Source organism: Balaenoptera ricei, chromosome X (genome assembly GCF_028023285.1).
Source record: "Balaenoptera ricei isolate mBalRic1 chromosome X, mBalRic1.hap2, whole genome shotgun sequence".
Lineage (NCBI taxonomy): Eukaryota > Metazoa > Chordata > Mammalia > Artiodactyla > Balaenopteridae > Balaenoptera > Balaenoptera ricei.
This window is the reverse complement of record NC_082660.1, coordinates 56,656,864-56,675,439: the sequence shown is the minus strand read 5'-3', so window position 1 is coordinate 56,675,439 and position 18,576 is coordinate 56,656,864. Positions and strand designations below refer to the sequence as shown.

General features: G+C 45.1%; 1 protein-coding gene across 1 annotated transcript; it reads right to left on the bottom strand.

Moving 5' to 3' along the window:
* Positions 1-11,315: 11,315 nt before the first annotated feature.
* LOC132357283 (zinc finger C4H2 domain-containing protein-like) lies at positions 11,316-18,343 on the bottom strand. Its single transcript, XM_059910618.1, has 4 exons — positions 18,175-18,343; positions 16,412-16,584; positions 15,384-15,546; positions 11,316-12,738 (listed from the first exon to the last, which is right to left on the bottom strand). The coding sequence occupies exons 1-4, from the start codon at positions 18,328-18,330 to the stop codon at positions 12,625-12,627; spliced, it is 606 nt and encodes a 201-aa protein (XP_059766601.1). The 5' UTR covers positions 18,331-18,343; the 3' UTR covers positions 11,316-12,624.
* Between the last annotated feature and the right edge of the window lie 233 nt (positions 18,344-18,576).

Sequence of the window (18,576 nt, the reverse complement as noted above, 5' to 3'; positions counted from 1 at the left end):
GAGTATGTTTGCATATGAAACCAAGGAGCCTTCTGGGGAAACAGTTACCCTAAAGGGTGGGAGAGTCAAGAATAATGGCTCACTGTTCAGTAGAAAGATTTTGAGTACAGTGTAGGGTCTGCCACTCACATTTGCCCAGTCTCTGAGAACCCATTCCTAAGTCTCATGAAAGTAGGACTTAGAGATTTCACTAGCAACTTTGCCTGTGTTACATGGAACTAGTGAAAGTAGAGTCTGCTTTTCCTCATAAAACAGACCAAGTGGCTCAAGAATCAAGCAGAGAAAGGGGGCATCACACCAGGGAGCAAGAGGAAAATGAAGTGAAATGACTGACACCAGGTAGTAATCAGAAGGAATATACTACCACAATACATGAGAACCTCCTGAGGATTCCCAGGTCTCCTTAGGAGGCATTTCAATGTCCTTGACTTCTCACTGAGGGAGTCTGGGTAGAGCTAGGGAAAAAAAATTGTTACTATTAATTTGTGGCCCATTTTTTCCCCAGATGATTTTATAATGGAAATTTTCAAGCGTATACACAAATAGAGTATAGTGTGATCAAACCTCATGTACCCACCTCCCAGTTTTAACATTTGTCTGCACATGGCCACTCTATATCTCTCTTTACTCTCTCACCTCCTTATTGGAGTAGTCTGTAGCAAATCCCAAACATTATTTCATTTCACCCTAAAATACTTCAGTATGTATTTCTAAAAGATAAGGACCCCTTTTTTCCTCCCAATATTACTGCTGTATCATTATCACAGCTTAAAGAGTTAACAATTCCTAATGTCATCAAATAGTCAATCAGTGCTCAAATTTCCCTGACTTTTCTTGTACTTTACAGTTAGTTTGTTTGAATTGGGATCCAATCCAAGATCTAGAAATTGCATTTCGTTGATTCATATCTTAATTCTCTTTTAACCTACAAATTATCAGTGATAGGCAGATTAATGCTCCCCCCCCCCAACATGTCCACATCGTAATCCCTGAAAGTAATGAATGCATTAGGTTACATGGCAAAGGGAAATTAAGGTTGCAGGTAGAATTAAGTTCGCTAATTGTCTGATCTTAAAATAAGGCGATTATCCTGTATTATCTGGGTGGATCCAGTGTAATCACAAGGGCCCTGAAAAGTGGAAGAGGAAGACAGGAGAGAAGAATCAGAGGGAGATGTGAGTACAGAAGAATGTCAGAGAGATTCAACATTGCTTGCTTTGATGATGGAGGAAGGCGGCCATGAGCCAAGAAATGTGGGCAGTCTCTAGAAGCTGGAAAGCACAAGGAAATGGATTATCCCCTAGAGCCTCCAGAAAGGAAAAGAGCTCTGTCAACACTTTGGTTTTGCCCCAATGATACCCGTGTTGGACCTTTGACTTACAGAACTGTAAGATAATAAATTTGTGTTGTTTTAACCCACCAAGTTTGTGGTAATCTTTTAAAACAGCAAATTGAAAACTAATTCATTCTCTTACTCTCTTTCCTCTCTCTCCATTTATTTCTTGGTGAAACCACATTTGTCCTACAGAATCTCCTACATTCTGAATTTAGTTGATTGCATTCCTGTGGTGTCATTTAACATGTTCCTCTGTCCCTTGTATATCCTGTAATCTGGTAATTACATCTAGAGACTTGATCAGATTCATGTCAACTCATCAACATAGCTACTTCATAGGCATTGAGTGGTCTTCCTTTCCCAGGTGATTCTGAGGCATCCAGTCCATGGACCAGCATTTGGAAACTACTGATCTTGTCTGACTCCTAGGAATATTGAAGCCCAGAGAGAAGATGGGACACACACAAGATCACACAGGAAGTTAGTGGCAGAGATGAGACTATAATTCTGATTTGAAATTCATAATACCACCAGATCCTGGGGCTAGATGGATCCTCAGAAGGTCATTGAGGCAGAGCTCACATAATCAGCTTTTTAGATGATTCAACATTTAGCTCATAGGGTAGCCTCAATCTTACAAAAAGATTTCAAGTCTTTCACCCTAAACTGCTGCCAGAATGGAAAAAAGAAGAGTCAGGTTAACTGGACCCTGGCTAATCTTGCGGTTTGCTCTTCTGGGGAAGCTCTTCCTCAGAGTGACATCCTAGGGTGGTCACCCCAATGCTGCTTCTTGCCACCTTCTGAGTCAGGGTTCAAGAACATAGATAGCCCTTGTGAGAGAATACACTCACAAACACACACGCGTGCGCACATACACACACACACGCACGCATGCGTGCAACTAACATGAGGAGAGTTTGTTTGTTATAATTCGTAAAATCACTGTATCATCCATTATGCCATTTGATCCTCCCCAAAGTCCTGGGAGGTGTTCTGAGCAATAACTATTACCCCCATTTTACACATGAGCAAACTGAGGCTCAGAAAGGTAAAGTGACTTACTCCAGGTCGCAAAGATTTCAGATCTGTCTGACCCCAGCCTCTACATCCTTGGATCCCCCACCCGTGTCTTCTTCCCAAACTAAGCCCCTCATGTGTCCACCTGCAGGCTCAAGTCCATCACAGGTCCTGAGCCAGTCCCCATCAGAGTAACAACTTGGTCAGCAGCTTCTTTGTACTAAGCAATAAGACTTGGAATTAAGATGTATTGCTACCCAGGTCACTAGGGAATAACAGCCACCATTTATTGAGCACCTACCATCTGCTAAGTATTCTTCTAAGCCCTTAGATGGATTCCCCACCACACTATTTTCCACACTTTATGGAAGAGGAAAATGAGGCTTAAGAGTGATTATTGACTTGCCCAAGATCACACAGCCAATAAGTGGAAGATACAAGATTCAAATTCGAACCAGTCTAACTGTAGACTGCCCTTCTCCCCTACCCATGCTGCCGTAACACATGCAATTCTGAGGACCCATGTGGCCTCTGGGTGGCAGCCCTCACTCCTCTTCACGGAAGGAACAGGAAATGATCGTGATCAGGGTCTAACTGCACTGTGCTAAAGGCTCAGATGAGGTTAGGGACCATGAATGCTAAGCAGGGCCAGGCTACCCAGGGCTGGGTGGTGTTCCCAGCAGCACTTGGCTGCCCGGGACAACATCAGCAATGATCTTTGATTTGAGGTTCTCTGGGTAAGATGGAGGAAGGATGGGGACAAGGAGAGCTGAAGGTATTGGCAAATGAAACGCTGAAGCAATGGACCAGGAGGTCCAGGCTAGAGGAGGAAGGCAGGATGGGTCCCAGGCCTGAGGTCTCTGTGGGGTCCAAGAATAGGTAGGCAGAAGGAACTGAGAGAAAGAGGAAGGAGACTGGGAAACATGGTAGGGGTGTGAGGGGCAGAAAGGGGACATGGTGTCATAACATTTCAGAGGTTATGAGGTTATCCCTTTTGGATGTGGACAGATCTTGGAATTGGGAGTTGAGAAGGAGCAGAGATGAAGGTCCAACAAGCTTTGATCTGTGACTGGAGGGAACAAATGCCTTCTCTTGAGATGAGCCTCAGGCAGTAAAGACCATCCTGTCCCTGGAAGGGGTTCAGCCTCAGTCTTCCTAGATGGTATATGGAGCTGGATTTTTCCCCAAACACAGTTGGCTTGTCCCATGGGACTGAGCTCCTTTATGCCCCCTCCCCTCCATCACAGCTCACTGCCATGCAGCAACAATGGCCAGAGGCTACCTTTGGTCACGTGGAAGACAAGATCACTTAGGGATGCCTCAGAGAAGAGGGTATCCAGTAGAAGGACATCTAGCTACTTTGATGAATCAGGGCAAAGGTGGCATCAGGAACCTAGAATAGACTGGAACTCAGGAGGAGACCTCGGTTCTAGCTCTTCCTCTGCAGTAGACTGATTTGTGACCTTGTGCCAGTCCCTTCCTTTCTCTGGGCTTAATGTACCCATTAACATGAGGACGAGTTGGACTAAATGACTCTAAGTACCTTTCCAGCTCTAAATTCCTAGGCTCAAATCTAACAAGGGATCAGCTGTGTAAGGAATGGGAACTAATGTCTGGCAAGTTATGAAGGGATTTTAATGGGATCACACGGGGATTATTGAATTTATTTTTGAAGCTTTAAGGTGTGCTGCCGTTTACTCCTCTGCTTGGCTAGGGACAACTGCTGAGTTTCTTCATACCGAAGTTGATCAAGCTGGCTGCATAACAGGGTAGAGGCTGCTAAGAACCCTAGGCTGGTTGAATACCTATCATATTATTGGGCTCTGAGGCAAAACTGAAACTGGGTTTTCTCCTTCCTTCCCTCCTCCAATCCTGAACTTAAGGAAGGGAATGAGTGTGTCTGAATTAACATTTAGAAGATGGACTAAATAGATACATCAGGAAACCTCATTAATCTTCCAGTAGTCACCCATCAGCTGGCACTGCAGCATAGCCTTAGGTCCTCCCATCTCACTCAACACCTTCTCCATGCTGTGGTTGATCATGACCCATCCTGCAGAATGCTTTGGGGGAAATTAAAAAGGGAGTTTAGAAGGCTTCTAGAGTTGTCTACAGGAAACAATATGGATGTCTACCAGCATCTATCCCCCTGCCACTAATTGCCACAAAAGAGAGAGTCAGAGAGGGGAAGGGAAGCATTGAGAGATACTGGGCAATTCCAGCCAGAGCTGTACCACTGTTTGGCTTGGGCAGTGCTTAGCATGATGGGAGGCAGGACAGGGGAAGGGGAATGGAGCAAGTGTCTGATTACCATTTTCCTTATAAGACAGGGCCAGGACTGGGCCAGCTAGTCTAAAAAGTCTACCGACTGAGGTCAAAGTTGTATTCAGAGAGGACACAACCAGAGCATAAGCCCCAAGACAGCATGCCAGTGGATGAGCTGAGGTTCCAGCATTGCTCAATCAACCCCAAACCCCAAGACCCCAGGAGGACCAAAGGTGTAATCAAGGTCAAGAGCCAAGAGTGTGCATTGCAAAAGGATGAAATTGGAGCAAATGCAGGTCAGGAACAAGCAAGGGGGTGCCTCAGAGGCTTGTCATAAACAGCCTTGTGGCATTTATGAGGCATGGGGTACCTAGTTTGTGCATTTCTCCAGTTGGCTTAAATGGCCAGAGCAAAGATGGAGCACCCCTGTCTCCAACACATACATGCTATTCCCTGGTAAGGGTTGGCCCTGGACTTCACTTTATTGGTGAAGGAATCTAATGGGTTCATGGGCGTTCCTGAGATGGAAGGTGGCTTTTCACAAGCTTTCGCCTGGCCCCGAACCCTTTACTGCACCAGAAACTGGGGCTGAATGTGGTGCTAGTGGAAGTTCAGACTTCCTCCATTCTGCTCTCCAGTTCTCCATCTCAACTAGCTGGGGCTGGACACAGGGCTAGAAGATGCGGAATGTGCTCTAGGCAGTAGCAGATAAGTGAATCTTCATAGACGTTGGCAGCTGGAAACAGAATGCCATGGGGTTTGTTTCCTTAGTAACTGTCTCCAGATTTTTGCAGGGGTAAGGGTGATAAAGATGGCCTCTGTATGGAGATTGTCTTCCCTGGTGCTCAGGGATGAGTGTTGGCTTCACATTATTCCTCTGTAAACTCCAGTGGGTCCTATAGAAATTTTTGAAGCTATGCTGCTCATGCAAGTGGCTGAGGGCTGGTGGTGGTGCGCTGAGGGGTGGGGTAGTAGCAGAAGTAAATGCCACCATTGGGGTAGAATGGAGAACAGCAACCAGTTATACCCATAGATTCAGCAGTGGTGAATCTAAGCTTAGTGTCAGTAAGAAGTGTAACAGCTGAGGTACTCTCTTGCTAGGCTCTGATTATTCCTGGGTTGCAGATGATAGGCTAGAAAGACAGGTGGAGAGGGCACTGAACAATACTTTCCAATGTATCATTGCCCAGTCCTGCTGTGGCTTTAGGAAGACACTCACGTCAGTTATGAAGTTCATGGTGATTGTGTCCAGGAGCACTTCCATTGAAAATCAGATTGCGGATCTCTTTGGGAGACTGGTTATGCACTTGAGTTTTGGTGTCTGATGTCTTAGGTTTGAGTCCCAGCTCTGCAACTTACTGCACGACCTTGGGCAAGAAACCTAACACACTTGGTGCCTCCGATTTTTGTAAAATGGGGATAATAATCGCACATATCTTTTAGGACTTCTGTGAGGGTTAAATGTGAGCATTATGTGAAGCACACAGTTCAATGCCTAGACCATAGTAAATGCTCACTCAATAAAGAGAAGCTATTATACTGTGTCTCTTTCAGGTCTGTCTTCACCCCAATGCATGTGTCACAGAGGGACATATATTAGAAGGCATCGGACCAAAAGCAGAGCCATCAAGGGTCCTGGCAATCCATGTTTTTTAAAGGGATATGGTGCCCTGCCAGAGTAGCATTAGGCAGAAGGAGTGCACTTCTCTGTGCACTTTTCTCTTGGGAACCCATAAACAGCCATTTGTATTCTTGGGGACCCCTAGGCTGACTCTTCACTTTTTCCTGGTGCTGCCATGTATGGACATCTGTTCCTTGCTCCTTTTGGATGAATATAACCACCTGCCTGCTGTGGAGGCATCCCCTCTGCTTTCTGGATGGAACCCAGAGGCCTCCTGGTGGGCAATGTGGTTACTTGGTCAGGATGTGGAAGAATGTCTGGAGTCAGGGTTGGCAGTAGGACTCAGAGATCAAGGGCAGTGTCTCAGGCCCTTGGAGTTGTCAGGGTTATGGAATTTCAAGCTCAGACGGCTAGGACTAAGGTGATGTATAGAGGAGAATGGCGGAGGCATAACTGCCTCTGCACTGGGTGTGCACAGCAATGTGGTGGGACGTTCCGTAACAGGTTCACCCCATCACCAGCAGGGGGCAGCATCTACCCAGATGGCAGGGTAAGTGGGTCAGGGCCAGATCTGAAACTGTCTGCCCAGAGCCCCTGAGCATGCTATGACATGGATTAGAAACAACAGGTGACAGCTGCCCTTAACACTACCAGAAAGAAAGAAGACTCACAGTACAGCTGGGCCTAGGACTGAGGGATTTCCCAGGATGTAGGACTTTCAGTTTTAAAGCCAGAGCAGTCCTGGGCAAACTGGGACAAGTTGGTCACCCTAAGTAGGAACGCAGAGCTGTCTCTCTCTCTCTCTCTCTCCATTATCATCTGTTCTACCCGGTGCTCTGCCAATTCCACATGGTGTGTGTGTGTGTTGGGGGGGGCGGGTGGTCAGTGAGAGCTATGCTGATTATACAAGAGGTCAAATTATAAAGTGGGAATGCTGGGGAACAAACCAAGGCTTTTAGGCAGAGAAGTAACATTACCAGGTAGATGTTTTATGGCTCTGATATTTTATTATGAAAGCAATTACATATACAGCAAATTTTACAGGTAGCACCCATATGCCCGCACCTAGATCCTACAATTAGCATTTTACTGGACTTCTTTTATCACATATCTATTCATCTATCCATCCACCAATCCACCTAAGTTTTGATGCATTTCAAAATAAATTGTAGACATCACTACACTCTTCCAAGCATTTTTGAGGTTTAGTGGAGTCAGACAGACCCAAATTTGAAGGCACTTGCCTTCTACCAGCTTAAATTTTCTCATCTCTAAGTTGATGACACTGCGTGTTGGTAGGAAGATTTGATTTGTTTACTTTATGAAACACTCAGGTAATGCTTTCTATGTGCAACTCATAAATATTATCTCATTTAATCCTAGTAACAATCCAATGAGGTAAATTCTGTTATTACCCCCATTGTACAGATGAGGTTTCAAGAAGTTAATGAGCTCCCTGAAGGTCACACGGCCAGCAAATGGCATTGCTGAGAGTTGAATCCAGACTCTCTGACTTTGGTATCCACGCTCTTAGCCACTACACTATGCTGCCTCCCACAGCGCCCACTAAATTATGGACATCCAGTGAATGGTGACCCTCGCCTTCTTTGTTTTTAAATTTTTCACTGCAACCCCGCACAGTAGGTATTATCTCCAGTTTACAGATGAGGAAACTGGAGGTTGGAAAAGTTTGATAACTTGCTCAAGAATGCACTGCTAATAAATAAAGGATTGGGGATTTGAACCCAGGAACGACTCGTTCCTGGGTCAGTGTCATTTCCCTGTACTGCACAGTACAGAAACCACTGAAGTGCACATGAGCCTAGACCACTTATGGGGGATTCTTGTTTAGGGATGGTCTTTCCTCAGCCATAGCAGAAAAGAATGTGGTGAAAAGAGGGGCTTCTGCCTAGTTCCCATGAGGGGCCCGTGTCTTTTTATAGCTATGAAACAGACTCAGTGGCAAGTGGCAGCAGAGCCTCGGGATCTCATCAAGCTCCAGGAAAGGAACCATGACTCTTAGCTATCAACTTTCCCTCTGAGGGAGGCCCTACATGGGGGCAATCCCTTCCCTATTGTACCCTGCCTCCTCTTTCCTTTTCTCCCCCTCCCTTCTCCTCCCCTTCCCTTCCCTTTCTCTTCTTCCTTCTCCTCCTCCTCCTCCTCATCATCATCTTTGGCCTCTCAGGAAGCCAGTCATAATCATTATCATTTTCTTCCTCATAGCTATCATTTACTGAATGCTTCTCAAGTGCTGTTCTAGGCACTTTACATATATTATTAGCTCATTTAATCTTCACAACAATGCCATGAGGAGAGGACTACTACTATTCCTACCTCACATATGAGATATTGGAGCCTCAGAGGGGTTAAGTACCTAACCTAAGGGAACCTGGCCCTGAGTTAACAGCCTTCCCAGAGTTCACCTTGGGAGATGTTGATCATTGCAAAGATGCTGATAATCGCTATGGGAAAGCTGGGGGCATAATAGTAACAGGGAACTGGACTTTAAGAGCAGAATTGCTAAAATTGCCTGGCCTTCCCCTGTGGAGTGAGCACCTATCCTCAGTGTAAAAGCGACCCATCTGGCACAAAGCATGTATACAATTCATCCCCACTGTGTCAAACGTGTAAAGAGAGCCCCAAACCGGGTTATTCCCAGATTGGAAGACCTGGGTTCTAGTTGTGGCTTTGCTCTTAACCTGCTAAATGACCTTGGGCAAGTCAGTTCCCCTCTCTGGGTCTCATTTATAAAATGTAGTACTACATGCTCTACTAACAGTACAGGGCTATTAATGTGAGCATTAAATGAGAATGTTGAAGAAGGTGCTTTACAGCATCTTACCAATATAACAAATAACTTCCCTTACTCTCCTCCTCCTCCTCCTTCATCTCTCTCTCCTTCACCTGCCTCGTCTTCGTCTTTTACTCTATTTTGTTCCTTCTCTTCCTTTCTTTAGTCTCCTCTAACCAGGTCTCAGACTTATCTGAAGAACTGCTCTTAGGCAGAAGAAACACAGGCTTTAAAGGCAGAGAGACCTAGCTTTGCCTCCTGGCTTTGCCCCTTCCTAGTTATTTGTTGGGCAACTGTTTTACCCTTTCTGAGCCTCAGTTTTATCATCTGTGAAAATGGGCACGCATAATGCCTTCCTTGTAAGGTTGTTGTTGGATGATATGGTAGGTTGTCTGCAAATACGACCAACAATTGCCCCCATCTCTGGCATACACGCAGCTCCTCCCATCAAGAGGCGGAGTCTCTTTTCCCCACTCCTTAAATCTGGGCTGGCTCTGTGACTTGCTTTGACCAATAGAGTACAGCAGCAGTTTTGCTGTATGACTTCTGGTCTTATGCCACAAAAGGCCTTGCAGCTTTTGTTTTCACCCTCTGGGAAGACTGCTGCCACATCAAAAAAATGTCTCACTACTCTACTTGGAGAGAGAGGCCCAATGGAGAAAGAAAGGCCCTGGAGAGTAAAATACTACAAAGGGAGGTGGGAGGCCCAGCCAGCCCACAGCTGTTTCAGCCACCACAGCTGAGGTATCAGATATGAGAGAGCACACACCTGGGGTCCTTCAGCCCCAGCCAAGCTGTCTGAGGCAACACCACATGGAATAGAAATAAGCCATTCACAGCAAGTCCTGCTCAAATTGCAGAATCACGAGCAAATAAATGGTGGCTGTTTTAAGCCACTAAGTTTTTGGGTGGTTTGTTTCACAACAGATAGCTGAACCAGAAAAATTAAATGAGATAGTAGCACCCCACCCAGTGGCTGGCAGGTATAGGTGCTCAACATTTGATTGTTCCCTTCCCATTCAGAGGTGTTCCCTGGGAAACAGCTGACCTGGCTAGTTGTGCTGCAACTGAATTGACAGAGCTGATCTCCAGTGTGCCAAAGATGCAGAGCAATGACCACTTCTCCTATACTTTACAGGGACCTGCTGAGAGCTATACAGGTTAAAGTGTACTCCAAGTTACACAGCTGAGTGTCCTCCCTTTGCCCAGAGTGAGTCTAGGCCACCTTAAAAGCAGGCTTGTAGCTGAACAAAATCTGGGGTGGTAGAGTAATGTCAGCTAAGACAAATAGTGTTTCTTTTGACCACTCATCCAATCTACCTGGTGCCAGAGGCACAAGGAGTAGAAGTACTTACTATATGCCTGGCATTGAGTGCTTACTATATGCCTGGCATTGCTCACAACAGTGCCAGAAGTAGGTACTGTTATTTTCCCCATTTTTCCAGATGAGGACACTGAAGCACAGAGAAGTTTCTGTCAACTGTTGGGTTTCTGGAAAGCACTGGGACAGTTTAATGTACAGGATATTAATTAGGGAGCCCTTGGGATCAACACTTGCAGAAGAAAAGGGAAGAGAAGGAGGCAGGATTGGACAGAGGGAGCTATTGAACTGCAACTCAGTCTTAATGGAAACCACAGTACACCCACCCATGGGGAGCTCTGAAGCTGGTATGACCCTTCGGAGTTGTTCCCAATTGTATCCTCATAGGGGAACAGACCTTTACATTCCTGCATCAGTCACTGAATTCCTAGTCCCTGATTTCTAGTTCAGAGTTATTTCACCTACTCCTGTGATCAAGCCATCCCAAAAGGGAGACAAGCTTAAAAAAGTGATCATGGAGAAAAAGTAGGAAAAAAAAAAAGGACTCTGGAACCAGACAAATCTGTGTTCAAATCCTGAAACTTCTCTTACTAGCTGTCTGTTTAACTCTGTACAAGTTATTTAACTTCTCTGAGCTTCAGTTTACATTTTTGGAAAATGGCAATAAGAATACTTAGCTTGAAAAGTTGTTTTGAAAATCAAATACAATCATCTATATAAAGCATCTTACATAGAGACTTGACACAGAGTAGGCACTGAATACATGGAAATTATTATAAAAATAGGGTAAATTATTATGCGGCGGTGTGCCTGGTTTTCTCACTTGTAGGGTGGAGTGAATAAGAGTAAAGAAGAGCTACCCAGAAGGGGAAAGGGCATTACATCTTTTCTGTTACCTGGTACTTGTAGGCACTGAGTCAGCATTTACTCCAATGAACAAATGTTTATTTAAAAGGATTTGTACAGACATAACGCTCTTACTTTCAAAGAGCAGAGGAACCTTTTATATATTATGAACACACAGACACTGTGGCAACTTAAAACTACAGCTAAGAAAGGAAGGAAAAATATCCCCCCCTCCCCAGCCAGGAGCTAACACTTTTTCAGTCAGTCAGCCCCCATCCCTGTCCCTTAAGTTTGAGAGCGACTTGACTAGAGATGTGGCTTTGGAGGAGGGAAGAGCTGTAGGGCTTGGGGAGCCTGGTGCCTTTTCTTTTGAGAGGGAAATCCACCTGCACAATCCACAGGAAAAGGGGTGGCCAAAAGCTGACCTGAGCTGAGGCTGCCTTAGAGAAGAGAGACTGGAGTAGAAGTCCCACCTACCTGCATGTGTAAAGTGACTGGCATTCACTTGAATCTCAACCCACTACTCTGACCTCTAAGATATACCATTTGAGTAAGTGCCAGAGTAATGGTTTTGAACAAAAGGCAACACAAATGTCAGCCTGGGGCCTCTACAGCCTAAGGCAGCCCCGATAGCAGAGCCCTCAGACCAATGACTTAGGCATCGAGTTAGGCAGGACTTGTGGAGTGGGTCTGGCTCCTTGATTTCACTGTGGGGAACATCTGCTACTGATTTTCAAAAGCTAGGTTTTATTATGGGAGAAAAGCCCACAGATTTTAGGATCCCCAGACACATAGCCTGGTACCTGAGAACTTTAGTATATCTGGGAAACTGCCAGGTGGTGGGGTGGTGAGCTCAATAATAACAGCCAGGCCTCCCAAATGAATATGAAAAGGAGAGCTTGTCCAAGCTACCTCCGGGCCTTGAGGAAGAGATGAGGTTGGGGGTGGGGGAGATAAATGCACCAAGCCTATTGAAAAGTCCAACAAGAAGACTGTTGTCCCTTCAGAGCCTAAGGCAAAAGTACAGGGAGGGGGCACACTGGAGCCTTCACCTGAAACAAGATATGGGCCTCCCCAGGCCCTCAGGCCTTAAGCCCCAGGCCTCAGGCACAAGAGACAGAGAATCACATCTGGGACTTCTGCCCTTCCCTTAGCTCCAAACAAGGGCAAGGGTTGAAATGTGGGTGAGAGAGAAGGGATCTTCAGACACAACTGTCATTAGCACCTGAACCACATCTCTTCCTAAACCAGAAACTCCAAGAGCAAAAAGAAATAAGAGCAAAGTGAGAGAGGGGTTGTGCTTCCATCACATTAAATAGGAGACTTTGTAGAGGTGGGGAAGGGTTGTTTCACATGGAGACATCAATCACTCTGGCCAAGGGGAGGGGTTATGAGCAGCAGAGCTCTAAGTGTTCTCCCTCTTTTCATTCATCCTGCTTCCGTTTTGGCTTTTTGGGGTTCCTGGACCGACTCTTGGCTTTGCACAGAGGGCATATAGGTGCATTCCGGTGAATTTGTTGATGACATGACAAGCAGGCCTGGTGGGGGGCACAAGACAAAGCAAGTTAGTGGTCAGATTCTTCTAGGCCATGGTTCATCTTTCCCAGGGGCCCCCACAAGCAATTGCGATTTCCCAACAGAAAGAAGCAAGACCCAAGTAGCGAGTCCCAAGTAGCGAGATCTGTGCTGGATGTAAAGGATGCAAAGGATATAAGGGAGTGAGAGTCAAAGAGGGGTATTGAGGAAAAATATCCAAAATTTGGCAATAAGGCAAAATGTGAATTGCATATTCATTAAGCATTATACTGGAGCATGGTCTAACAGGCTCACTCAAGGATTATTTAATTCTCTAGGACAGGTATCAATAAACTTTTTCAGTAAAGGCCAAGATCGTAAACATTTTGGACTTTCTTTTCAGGTCATATGATTTTAGTTGCAACTACTCAGCTCTAACTGCTTACATAAAAGAAGCTATAGACAATACATAAACAAGCAGGCATGTGTGTGGGCCAATAAAACTTTATTTACAAAAACGGGGAGCAGGTCACACTTGGCCTATGGGTTCTGGTTTGCTGACCCTTGCTCTAGGAGAATGTCTCTTTGTTTGACTATTTACTACTTATTTAAAAAATTGAAGTATAGTTGATTTAAAATGTTGTGGTAGCTTCTGGTATACAGCAAAACGGTATAGATGATAGATAGATAGATAGGTAGATAGATAGATATTCTTTTCTGTTATGGTTTATTACAGGATATTGAATATAGTTCCTTGTGCTATACAGTAGGACCTTGTTGTTTATCTATTTTATACACAGTAGTCTGTATCTGCTAATCCCAAAAGCCTAATTTACCCCTGTCCCACCCCCTTTCCCCTTTGGTAACCATAAGTTTGTTTTCTATGTCTGTGAGTCTGTTTCTGTTTTGTAAATAAGTTCATTTGTATCATATTTTATATTTCACATATAAATGATATCATATGGTATTTGTCTTTCTCGGTCTGACTTACTTCACTTAGTATGATAATCTCTAGGTCCATCCATGTTGCTGCAAATGGCATTATTTCATTCTTTTTTATGGCTGAGTAGTATTCCATTGTATATATGTACCACATCATCTTTATCCGTTCATCTGTCGATGGACATTTAGGTTGCTTCCATGTCTTGGCTATTGTAAATAGTACTGCTATGAACATTGGGGTGCATGTATCTTTTTGAATTAGAGTTTTCCCTGGATATATGCCTAGGAGTGGGATTGCAGGATCATATGGTAACTCAAATTTTAGTCTTTTAAGGAACTTCCATACTGTTCTCCATAGTGGCTGCACCGATTTACGTTCCCGCCAACAGTGTAGGAGGGTTCCCTTTTCTCCACACCCTCTCCAGCATTTGTTATTTGTAGAATTTTTAATGATGGCCATTCTGACCGGTGTGAGGTGATACATCATTGTAGTTTTGATTTGCATTTCTCCAACAATTAGTGATGCTGAGCATCTGTTCATGTGCCTATTGGCCATCTGTATGTCTTCTTTGGAGAAATGTCTATTGAGGTCCTCTGCCCATTCTTTGATGGGATTGTTGGTTTTTGTGTTATTGAGTTGTATGAGCTGTGTTTATATTTTGGGAATTAAGTCCTTGTTGGTCGCACCATTTGCAAATATTTCCTCCCATTCCGTAGGTTGGCTTTTCATTTTTGTTTATGGTTTCCTTTGCTGTGCAAAAGCTTATAAGTTTGAATAGGTCCCATTTGTTTACTTTTGCTTTTATTTCTATTGCCTTGGGAGACTGACCCAAGAAAACACTGGTACAATTTATGTCAGAGAATGTTTTGCCTGTGTTCTCTTCTAGGAGTTGTATGGTATCATGTCTTACATTTAAGTCTTTAAGCCGTTTTGAGCTTACTTTTGAGTATGGTGTGAGGGAGTGTTCTAACTTCATTGATTTACATGCAGCTGTCCAGCTTTCCCAATACCACTTGCTGAAGAGACTGTCTTGTCTCCATTGTATATTCCTGCCTCCTTTGTCAAAGATTAATTGAACGTAGGTGAGTGGGTTTATTTCTGGGCTCTCTATTCTGTTCCACTGACTATAAATATTTTTCCATTAAATAGTATACTATTTGACTATTTACTATTGATCAGGGCCCAGATGCTGTGACTTAATGTTGATAAGGCACAAATGGTTTTTGCCCAGTAGAGATGCAAATTATTTTTGTTCCAAAGAAAAGGTAATCACAAAGATTACAGTTTTATTTTCCTGTAGGACATTAACCAGTTCTGGATTTAACATTGCAAACTTATTTCGGCATTCCTTTCCTTCCCTGACCTGACTATATAATTATCTGTTCCTCTAATGCTTCTGGAACCAGCTTTGTAATGCTGCTGGCTCCCTCGTTAATGACACACGTTCACTATATATTTGTCCGAGTCACGTTTCTAACTTTCTGAAAATTATACTTTAGCAGAGCCTGCCAATCTCCCTGCATTCTAACCCCTCTGGGAATATGAGGCAACAAGACCAGTGGCTCTACTACAGCACACATACACACCACCCCTTCCTCTGTGCCCCAAGCGAAGGCTGTTTTAGGAAGACCCCAAATAAGTAAGGCCAAAGGCCCAGACCCCGCCTTCCATGGGGCTGCTTGAGGATACCTTGCTTCCTCCACAGTCCATACCCAGCTCACTCACCTTCATAGGTGGGGGCTGCTGCCTGAAGGTGGCTGTCTGCCGAGTGTCCTGCTTCCTAGCCACTTGGAGTTGTTGGGCGGCAGCGGCTGCGGCGGCCAAGGATTCAGGGATCGGGGGCTCCTGAGGCTCCGTCTGCCACTCTGCTTTCTGCTTCTCAAAGTAACTTTGGAGATGAGAGACATTAGCTGGATCATTCTGAAAGCAAGGAGAACCTTGCCCCTCTTAAGGACTCCATGCTACAGAACGAAGGGGGTTGGGCTGTGGCTCACTGTAGGAAGTTCCTGCACCCTCTCCAGCACAAGGCTCTTCTCCCTGGGTGCCAGGCCCACTGTGTGTTGGGAAGGGTACTCCTCCTGCTCCTTGGCTCTGACAGGCCCAGAAAAATTAAAAAAATCCCAAGGCTAGCCAAGTCCTCAAAGGGCATTTGTCTACCCTCCATCCCATGATCCTTTGCAGTATTCCTATTAAGTGTCCTCAGGCCTCTGCTGGCATACCTCTAGGAATAAGAAGCTCACCACTTCCACAGGCAGCCTGCTCTACCTTAAGGAAGTATGTTCCCTTCTATTCCTTCTACTGAACTGAGCTCTGTGTCTCTGTAAAGTAAGCCTAGTTCCTAACTCTGGGTCTTGAGATAAAGTTCCAGGCTAGCCCCTGGAGGCCATGAAAGCTCACCCTTCTGTGTTTTCAAGGTTTCTGGACACCCCTTCTAGACCTTGACTTGGGAAGTGACCTCTTAAGAGTCACAGATGCATACACACACAACGAGTCATAGACATAGTCTTGTATTGTCAAAATTGCACAAAGAACTTTAAAAGCCATCTAGTAATTCTAGTCTAATCATCTAACAGCCCAACACAGAGACTTACCCAAGGTCATGCAATGAGTCAGCCACTGACAGGCCTGGGGCTAGGACTGGGTACCCTGACTTTCAGACCAGGCTTTATGTGTGTATATATATGTGTGTGTGTGTGTGTGTGTGTGTGTGTGTGTGTGGTGTATGTTGCAGGGACAGGAGGCAGGCAGCTTACTCCAAGGAGAGCTTCTCCTCCTCTTCACATAAGTCAGGGAGCCTCTGCAGGCCCAGAGTCATGCGCAGGGCATCCACATGTTCCTTCAGCGGCTTATACTCATCATGTAGCCGCCGGGTAGACTCTAGCAGCTTGTTTAGGTCATTCTCAGACTGTTTGATGGTGTTTTCCATCTGGAACACAGAGTGAGGTAAGCACAGAGAAAAGACTCCAAGATTCTCAGCGAGGCTGTACAGCTGAGTGGATAATAGCACAGGCTCCAGAGCCAAACCAATCTATGATCAAGTCCTCAATCCACTATGTATTCTATGTGACTCTTGTCAAGCCTCAGTTTTTTCATCTGTATAATGGTGATAACAATCATACCTACCTCATATAATCTTGGTGAAGATTCAACGATTGAATTCATATAAGCGCTCAGTACAGGGGCTAACACAGAGTAGAGGCTCAATTAGTGGTAGTTATTATTCAAATATAGCATCTTAGAGCTGGAATGGCCCTTAGAGCTCATGTAGTGCACCCCACCACCATTTTACAGATCAGAGAATTGAGACTCAGAGAGAAGAAGTAACTTCCTCAGAGAAATGCTTCCTAGGAGCAAAGTCTACATAAAGACTCAGGGCTTCTGCCTCCCAGGCCAGTGGCTTTTCTCCTAGATCAGTGGTTCCCAAAATGCAGTTACCAGATCAGCAGCATCAGCATCAACTGGGAACTCATTAGAAATGTAGATTCTCAGGTACCACCCCAGATATAAGCAATCAGAAATTCTGGGGTGAAGTCCAACAACCAGTGTTTTAACAGGCCCTCTAGGTGACTCATGAGGCATGTTCAAGTTGGAGATCCACTGGCCCAGATTTTCAGCCCCTCTGTGACTAATACCTTGTTTATTTCTCTATCCTTAGTTAGCTGGCAGCAGAACTGCCAACTCCTCATGAGACCCTGATATCCTGTGATCTTGTGACACAGAAAATCCCAGGTAACTACTGTCCAAATTGCATTCATATTTCCTTTAAGACCCTAGGCCTGGCAATATCAGGAAGTATATATTGCCACAGAAATGAGTTTCCCAAGAATAGAAACTTAGCTCCTTCAAACGTGATTAAAAAAAAAAAAATCTCATTATCATAGGCTCTAAGGGTTGGAAAGGGCCTTACAGGTCAGCACCTCCAACCTCCCTCCTGGTGAAGGAATCACCAATACTGTAGCCCAGACAGGTGACCATTCAGACTCTGCTTTAATAACTCTAAAAAGTGGGGGACTTATCACCATAGCAGGCAGTTCATTCCCCACATTCCAAGGGTCTCCAAAAGAGAGACTGTAATGAGGGAGCCCCAGTTTGGTAGGCTGGCAGAGATGGTTTGTTTGGCTTAGTTGGAAGCTTTGGAGCCCTAAATTTAAGTTAGATCCCCAAGGCATCTGCCTGCTCTGCTTTTCCCCAAGGCTAGCTCTCAACTCCTAGACTCCCAGAATGAGAGCACATCAGTGCTGAATGAGACCTCAGAGGTGACTGAATCCCTCTCATGGTACAGAGAAGGAAAATGAGGCCCCGAGAGAAGAAGGAACTTGTCCAGTGATATACAGTCGATCAGTGACAGAGCCAGGGCTGGGTCTCAGAACTCCTGGATTCTTCCATTTCACCATAGCCTGATGCCTACTCCCCCAAGTTGGCCACAGCCACATCTCAAGGAGAGTCCACAGCACTCACTACTGCCTATTCCTCCTCAAAGGGCCCAGAAATAGGCTTCAGGCAGCCACCCACATACCACATTGATATCAGCGTGGATCAGTCGGAGTTCCTCCACATGGGCCATCTTCTCCTGTAGCAGGAGGTCCATCTCCTGCTTGTATTCCTTCAGGTGCCTCTCCTCTGATTCAAGGGCCTCAAACTCAGCCTTCAAACGGGTCTTGATCTTTTCCATCTGCAGGGTCTTGTTCCTGCCATTCCCCAAAATGAGGAAACAGACCAGCAGGAGAAGGCAGGAAAAGGGAAATGGAGTACAGAGTTAGAGAAATGGAGTACAGAGTTAGGCCCTGAGCCAGGGCTATCTTGTTAAGCCATCTTTCTAAGCTTCCCTCTCTTCAGGCAGAGGCAGCTTGAAGCCATCCCCACAAAGACAGGAGATTCTTTCTTCTAAGATAAAAGCTCAGTGGGTCTCGAATGGGGA